General features: G+C 50.1%; 1 protein-coding gene across 2 annotated transcripts in view; it reads right to left on the reverse strand.

Moving 5' to 3' along the window:
* MFAP5 (microfibril associated protein 5) overlaps positions 1–8391 on the reverse strand; it is a 19327-nt gene that overhangs the window by 3818 nt on the left and 7118 nt on the right. Inside the window, exons 4-8 of one of the 2 annotated variants that reach the window (XM_006032623.3) lie at positions 7246–7281; positions 6096–6131; positions 5181–5210; positions 5004–5039; positions 3749–3836 (exon numbers count right to left, since the gene is read on the reverse strand). In XM_006032623.3, the coding sequence (XP_006032685.1) occupies positions 3749–3836; positions 5004–5039; positions 5181–5210; positions 6096–6131; positions 7246–7281 (226 nt within the window). The remainder of the gene's footprint in view (positions 1–3748; positions 3837–5003; positions 5040–5180; positions 5211–6095; positions 6132–7245; positions 7282–8391) is intronic. The other variant, XM_006032624.3, reaches the window with a different exon arrangement.

Here is an 8391-nt window from a genome sequence, read left to right on the forward strand (position 1 = left end):
CTGCTGATTGAGACACCTTTTGAACAGGTGGCCATGGACACTGTGGGCCCACTACCAAAGAATAGTACATGGTATCAGCATATTTTAAATATCATGGACTATGTGACCTGGTACTCTGAGGTGGTACCCATGTGGACCCTGTCCACACTGAAGGTAGCAGAAGAATTTTTTGAAAGTGTTTTCTTGGGTAGGACTCCCCCGAGAACTCCCCCAAGAACTACTGACAGACCAGGGAACCAATTGCATGTCCCATGTATTTGAGGGGGTAAGCAAAATGCTAGGAATTAAGCACCTGAAAACCTCAGTACAGTATACCACCCTCAAATTGATGGGTTGGCCGAATGGTTTAATCATACCCTGAAAGGTATGTTAAAAATTGTGGCAGAAGCCCCCCCTGTAAATAGGATCAGATGTTACCCCCTACTGCTGTTTGCAATGCAGGAGGCACCCCTTTGAGTTTTCACCCTTTGAGTTATATGGGTGATGACCTTTGGGGGGTGGGGGGAGTCCTGGATGGGAAGACCAGTGGTATAGGAGCAGAAATCCTGTACAGTATGTAATTTGGCTAAGGGAGTTGGCTCAGCATCCCCCTGCAGTCTTCCTGGTCAGGAGTTCCTCATCCCCTGGCTTGAAAGGCTAGACTCCCTGGCTTGGCTGAGCTCCAGGCTTATTCCACTCAAGCCCTGTCCACCTTTGATCAGGTGCCCTGTCAGAAGCGGCACAGAAGGAGGCCCTGAACAATCTCAGAGGGGTCCAAGAGTGGCAAATGGCCACCTATGTTCAAGGAGCCCGGATGAGGAATTTCCAAGTTGGAGACCAGATACTAGTCTCGCTTCCTGACCAAGATCCAAAGTTGCTCGTACCCAACTTTGCAGAGTGAATGGTACCTTGAAAGAGCTCACATGAGTCAGAGCCCCAGTCAAGGTGAAATGGACACCAGCGGTGGGAAGTGCCTTCTAAGAAATAGAGAGTGCTCTGTCAGTCTCCTTTTTTGTATACACCAGGTTTTAATAAACCATTTGTGCTACAAATGGATGCATTGAACGTGGTTATTGGCACAGTCTTAACGCAGAGAGACATGAAGAAGTCTCAGTGGTATACATACGTGGGAAACTACAGCCCCAAGAAAAGACTTATGCCACAATAGCAAAAGAATGTTTGGCAATTTTAAGTGGGTGATAGAAATGCTCAGATATTATTTGTTAGGATGCCAGTTCACACTAATTGCAGACCATGCCCTATTATGTTGGCGCCACAATATGAAGACTAACAATACAAGATTGATGAGGTTGACCCTCAGTCTATAACCATATTATTTCTCAGTAGAACATCCGCTGGGGACTCGGACTTGGAATGTGGGCGCCGACTTCTTCTCAGGAAGATATGGGTCAGAGGAGGATTTAAAAAGGAGTTTAACTCCCCAAGGAAGTAGGGGTTTCTAATGTGGAACCGTTACCCTGTTACAGAAAAGCAAAATGGCCCTTTTAACCAAAGGGTTTTTTGTGAACCGGACAAAGGCAGCTGGCAAGGCTGGGGTTAATAAACAGCCCCAGAGGTGGGTCAGTTGACAGGGCACCTGATCAAAAGTGGGCAGGGCTTGAGCTACATATAAGCTGCAAGTTCAGCCCTGCAAGCCTGGGGATGAGTAACTTCTGGCCAGGAAGACAGGGTGGGGGTGCTAGGATGACTTCAGAGCTGCTCTAAGGACTGCCAGCAGAATACTGGTTCCTTATGAAGGAATACAACCCTGGGTAAGGGCCTTGCTGCAAGACAGTAGACTGTTGTGGTCATTTGCTATACCTAAAGCAGGTTAAGTTTGTTACAACTGGTGTGCTTTCTCCCTTTGAGTTCAACTGGTGGTTTGTGGAAAAGACTAAGGGGCAGTTTTGAAGGTCCCATTAGTGCCTAGGAGGCCTGTGCCTGGGAGGGGTTGAGGCAGGGGCCAAGGGGGCAGTGAGAGCCAAAATGGGCTCAGTGCCTGAGAGGGGCCAAGACAGGGCCAGGGACCTGAAGCCTGTGAAGGACTGAACCAGTGCCTGCAAAGGGTAGAAACCAGGGAGCTGATGCCCACAAGGGTTGAGAACTGGGGCCAGGGGCCTGAAGCCTGAGAAGGGCTAAGCCAGATCCCAATAGTTTGAGGCTTGGGCTGGAGCCTAGAAGCCGGATTGAACAGAGTGGATCTGAGCTAAATCAGCCACAAGGGAAAAGGGGCAGAAGCCAAGTGGGCCAAGGTCCTAACAAGTGAGACTGCCTGGACAGGCAACATCTGTGAGGCATGGGCATGGTGTTAAAGGGTGGTTTGGAGCCATGTAATAAGCTCCTAAGGCAATGGGTACCTCAGCACATACAGGCCAGGATGGCCCAACTACAGACAGACTGGGTTTGCTTTAGTGGGGCCTGGTAGGGGATCCACTGGTGAAAGAAGAATGAGGACTATATCTAGGATGAAAAGGCATCTTCCCTTTCCTAATTTAACAATTGCATCAAGGCATGGTAGGGGGGAAGGTGCCAACACCCACGGGCAGTAACAGCATTGCTTGTTGGTTGTGCTGTAGCCTACTGGTTATAGCCTATACTTGGGTGGGGGGAGATAGGAGTTCAAGACCTGCCTTCTCCTGGGGAGCTTAAGCCCACTTGTTGCCTTTTACTGTGAATGGGTCCTTATCAACTTACTGTGAAAGTGCTGAGTGCATCTTCCTGGGAAGGGAGAAACAGTTTTCTTATAACTGCTACCAGAACTGCTTGTGTATCCTCTGTTGGACAGTTACTTACTAAAGTACAGAAATAGCCTTGCAGAGGGATCAGCACCCAGGACTGTCCCCTCTTGGGTGATAACCATGTTACAATCAGGTTCCCTCTCACATGGTGTCTTTCTGACCCCATGAATCTTGCACTTCTGGTTGCCCAGTGGCCTAGCTTCAAGAGCAGAAATGAAGGGGGCCCTCACACAATTGGTCCTGTAGGCTGGGGGTTATGGTGCTCTCCTAGGAGTTGGGGGGATGTAGTGTTGGATCCCCTCAGCCTGAGAAGGACCTAAAACAAGAACTCTCCTTTATGGGGGTGTATTCTGACTACTAGGCAATGGTGCCAAAAGTGGGCCCTGCCACCACCACTCATGCTCAAGAAAGAAAGCTGCTTTGGGAACTGTGCTCTGCAGAAGCAAGGCTGCTGGCAGTGGTAATCGGGCATTATGCATGCTCTGTGGATACCTAATGGACTAAGGGACAGGCAGAGGCTAGCTGCAAGCTGGATTTCAGCAGAGAGTAGACAGTCTAGACACCAGGGTGCTTGGTCTGGATCACTTAAAAGTGACTGTAGCAGCCTCAGGCTATACCTGAAGGGAACTCCTCAGGACAAAAGGGAAATGCCTCCTAAATGTAGGTGCCTTGGTAGTTTTGTGGCTGCCAAAGCAAGGTCAATCTGTGTCACTTTTTGTGACTCAGGCTCCTCAGCTCCAACTAAGTCCTGCTTAGGCACCTATAATCACAATTTGGATCTGGGCCTGGCCTTTGGGGCTTCATGCAGCTTCATGGCCCAAGAGATAAAATAATAATTAACAACAGGGAATGTTTCACCACTTCCAAGAGGGCATGGATATTAAATTATGCTTCATTAACTAATAACCTTAATAGGGCACCATTAGGGCTCACTCCTCCAACTGCTCACACAAGAGGGCAGAGCTGAACTGATGGCCCCAAGGGGATCTGAAGCTAAATTGTTTTTTATTCGTGGGTTGCAGACTTCTTACCTGGTCACACACAGGTAACTGATACATTGTTTCACAGGCTTGTGAACAGAGTACAGGCGTGTACATGGAAACTGCTCCTCCCGGCATTCTGGGAACACATATAAGCACAGATGCAAACTGTTGCCAAAGGCAGTTGTGGTCAGTCTGAGGTGAATACAGGGTACCCAAGGACTGGACACCAGCCATCAATTCAATTTGCAAAGACCTTGTAACTTGGGCTGCATCAAAACTACTGTTTATGTCAGGACTCCACAAAGTTTTGGAGCTGTGGGCTTGATCAAACTGGCTCGTGTGTCCCAGGCGTCTGCTGCCACCACTTCTCACCACCGCTTGGCAGCACTGGTGTGCAAACTCCCCTTCTGCCTGGCCAAAGCAGCCCCAATGTGTAAATACCTCCCTCCACCACTGGACTGCTATGCAGTGCCAGCATGCAAAGCCCTTCCAGCTGCAGCAACACCTATGTGCAACCCCCTTCTCTACCCCTTGATCCCTGGCCATGGCGCAGCTGCCGCATGCAGAGCAATCATCTCTACCTTCCACTGCAGCGCAGGACGGGCCATGGTGCAGCATGGACAAAGTCACCTGACTCTGTGTGCCAGATCCATATCTGGCTCACAGCCTAGGTGATGAAAGGTTGCATACCCAGCTCCCTGATACCTGTGAGAGACTGAGGTTCTTTAGAGAGAGGAAAGGAGAGGGACATTTTTACTCCTCCTGGATCCCCATGGAGAAGCAAGGGAACATTCTTGACTCTGGGGAACTGAGCTTGACTAAACTGGTGAAATTCCCTGATGCAGGATTGACACTACTCAGGGAGTGGAGAATGATACAGAATGGACATACTGTACGAATAGATTTAGAAATGAAATTTTCTGGCATGTTATTTAAAATACAAGTTTGTAGAGGACATGAAGTCACAGTGCTTCAGGACACAAACCAACCACTTGTCCCTTGAGGTGAGGAAGAAAATCCCCCTCACTCTATACCATAACTCTGTTCTGGACTGATCCAGTCTGAGAGTTAGTAGCTTCCCTTTGATTTAGGGCTGGATGGGATTTGGTGCCAGACAGGTGAAAGACTCCATGTCATATATTTTATGCCCCAGGCCAGTCAGCACCCCCGACTTGAGGCCTAAGATTAAATTAATTCATTAACAAGGGATTGTCTCCCCCCCCACCCCCGATCCCTTTAACCCCAGGACTGGACAGAAAGAGGCGATAAATGAACAGAAGGCAAGCAGAAAAACTAAACCTACCTTGTACCCCTGTCACACTGTCAGTGTCAGCCAGAACTAGAAAAAAACAAAGGATTTGCAGAGTTTGGCTCTCTGCCATAGTTCCCCCACACCAAGGATCTGCCAGGGGCCCTGCACATCAAGGAGGGCAGTAGGCAGGAGGGGCTAAGGAGGCACAAGTAACAAAACTGAACATACCTTGCGGCTTTGTTGTGGCCTCAAAGTTAGCTTGAAATAGAAAACAAGACATTTGCATAGTTAGGGGTTATTTGCCATCAGTCCCAAAGAAAAAGTGAGCAGAAGGGAATTTCAAGTGGGGTAGCCTTCAAACCAAGGGGCAGCACTACCTCTGACCGTGCAGCATGTCCTATGGTACTGTCCCTGGTATTCCCCAAGTACAGAGCAGAGGTTGGTTAATGTTCCTTCAAAACTTCGGGCACCTTGGACCCTGATAAAACAGTACCTTGTGGAGTCTGCCTCAGGTATTCACTCAGTGACACATCACAAGGGAGCTCAAATGCCTTCTGAGAGATGGCTTGCCATAAGTATTGCTGTGAGAGCTGAGGTCATCTTATTCCCCTGCCCTGTTGTCAAACAGGCACCAGTGCTGTCAACAGCCAGGGCCACAGACCAACGGTGAGCACAAGGAGAGGAGAATCTCTGGGGCAGCGATTCACAACCAGGGTGGTGTGAGATCCTTTTGGGGGTGCTACAGGGTGCTGTGGAACATTAGCACCGTTAGATATGCAAAAAAACCTATGCATGATTCACAAGTCAAACTTAGAGATTTTCATTGGAATCCAGTGTGAGAACCATTCTACCTTGCTTTGGTCTTTCTGAGTTTTTGGCAACAGAGGAATTGCTCTATTATTTTTCTGTAGTCAACAAGCGAGTGAAAGCTAAGAGTTGGCATTTTCTGAGGGTTGCCTTGAGCCCAACAAGGTTGAAAACCACTGCTTTAGGGAGCTGCAGAAGGAGTGAGGGGCTGATCCTGGCAAAGGGAGACTCTGAGCATGGGGAGGAGGGGAAAGCTGGGTGTCTTGCAGCTGGGATGGGATGAGAAGTCAGAGGAGGCCCTGAGCTGCCTTGCTTTAATCAGAGGAGTGAACTCACCAGGACTAACTGTCGGAGATCCTGGATACAACCCAGCTGGAAAAGGAAAGACAGTTCTGCATTGAGCCTTTGGTCCCCTACAGAGCTGGCAGCAGTCGGATGGTAGGGCCCCAGGCCAATCCAGTGGATTCACATACTCGGTGTCCCTCCCCTCTCCCACCAGCTCTCTAAGGGCTAGCCTTGGCAGTGCATGCTGCCCACCTCACCGAGCCAGTGCTGATCCAGCATCACCCCACATCCCTCTGTGTCACTCATTCTTCTGCCCCCACCCATGAAGCTTTTCCTCCAGGAATTCATGTCTCTCACTCCTTCCCTGGCTGCTAATCACAGCCTCCCATGTCTTTTTTTTTAATTTCGTGTCTTGGGCCAAATCAGTTCTGAATTCTGTTGACTGAGCACAGCTCAATCATTCAAGTCTATGTAGTGCTACCACCAGCAAGTATCCTCCCTCCCAGATTTTTCTGGGGCTTCAGATACTCCAAAATCCAAGGCAGGCATCCTACATGCAAGCCCCAAGCCCAGAGGCCTTGGAGTTCAGGTGCCTCCTAGTCTTACTTGCCCCTAACCAAAAGGCCAAAGGAGCAACGTAGAGGGAAAGCCTGAGAGCAATTCCCCATCACCATAAATTGCATAGCCTATATATCCTCGCATTTGGAGGCATTTGTAGACTCACAGAGGTCAGCCTGCCTGCAGTCTCACACTGTCCTTGCTGTACCCCAAAGTGGCCGCTAGTTGTCAGCAAATGCACACTAGTAATCTGTCACCACAGCCCAAATGCCAGTGAGTCCAGCCAAATCCTGCCTCTGTTGTGCCACCCTTCTTCCCTGCAGTGGTCCCCTGCTCAAACCGCACTTCTAATGCTCCCTATCTTGCCTCCCCCCTGCCCCTTGCCCTCCCCCAGGAGGTCAGGATGTCCTGTGTTCATTGTCTAGATCAAGCACCAAATGGCATCCCCCCAGGAAACCACCCCAAACACCTCCTCCTTGTGAGGAACACAGTGAGAGCAGCGATCCAGAGCTGCAATGTAATGGCCTCTATGGAGGTACTGAGGGGAAAGGAGGCTCTGAAGGGTCATACAGCTGGGAACAACACCAAGCCAGGAATGAGAGGCTCTGAACCCTCCCTGCTTTGCTTGGAGAGATGAACTCACCAGATCTTGCAGTGGAGGGTCCTTGCTCATTTGCCTCTGGAAAAAAGAGAGAAAGCTCTAAATGATCTTGTTAGTCCCTTACTGAGTTAGCTATGGCAGGCCCTTGAGAGAGTGCTAATGACCCAGTAAAGACTTGTGGTGTATCATTGCCCAGTCTCAATGACTGGGCTGGCATCTCCTAGTCCAGTGGTTCTTAACCTTTTTTGTATCAGGACCCATTTGTAAATGTTGAAGGCCAGTCTCAACCCAGTGCCCCTCACTCCCAACCCGCTGCCCCCAGGCTCCAGCTCCCCAGTGTGTGGGGTGGGGAGTGGGTATATGGGACTTTGGGGCGGGGGGGGGACAAGCAGCCCCTTGCAGGCTGGAACTCTGCCAGCCTGCAAGGGGAAATGCACAATTTCCCACATTTTTGTCCTTTAAAGAAGAATCCATTTTTAAAGTTTGCTTATCTATTTTTAACATTTGTTCGCGCCCCTTTCATATATTCTTGTGACCCAATTTTGGGCTGCGACCCACTGGTTGAGAAATGCTGTCCTAGGGTACATGGTGCACTGAGCCTTAGGTGCAAAACTGCACTGAACTCTGGACCCAGCTACCAACTTCCCAGCTTTGGGCTACCTTGGGTGGCCAGATTGCAGACAGAGACCTCAGGTTCAGGAGCCCACGCTACTGCAGCATGCCCTTCAGGGTCATACAGGGGACTGCTCCCTAGCCTAGGTTGTTAGGCACTGGAATTCCCCTACAGAGGAAAACAGATTGCCAGGCAAGGGGAAACATGTGGCAGCAAATTACCCCCACTTCTTTGCTCTACCCCAGGGGTTTTCAACCTTTTTGGATCAGTGTACCCCCAGCAGCCAGACGTGGAGCAGTGTACCCCTGGTGGCCAGGCATGGACTGGGGAGCGGGGTGTGCGTGACCAGACATGGAGCTGGGGCTGGGCGAGGAACACAGCTGGACGTGCACGGGATAGTGCGTGGCAACGCTCTGTCCCCACCCACCTGTGCATACCCCCTTGGGGTATCTCAAGTACTCCTGCTCTACCCAAAAGTTTCACAGCCCTGTTACAGAACAGTTTCACAGTTTCACAGCCCTGTACCAGCCAAGCAGCCTCCAAGGCAGCCCCAGGCAGAGGGCATTGCAGGAATG

This window comes from Alligator sinensis, unplaced genomic scaffold (genome assembly GCF_000455745.1).
Source record: "Alligator sinensis unplaced genomic scaffold, ASM45574v1 scaffold1129_1, whole genome shotgun sequence".
Taxonomy (NCBI): Eukaryota; Metazoa; Chordata; order Crocodylia; family Alligatoridae; genus Alligator; species Alligator sinensis.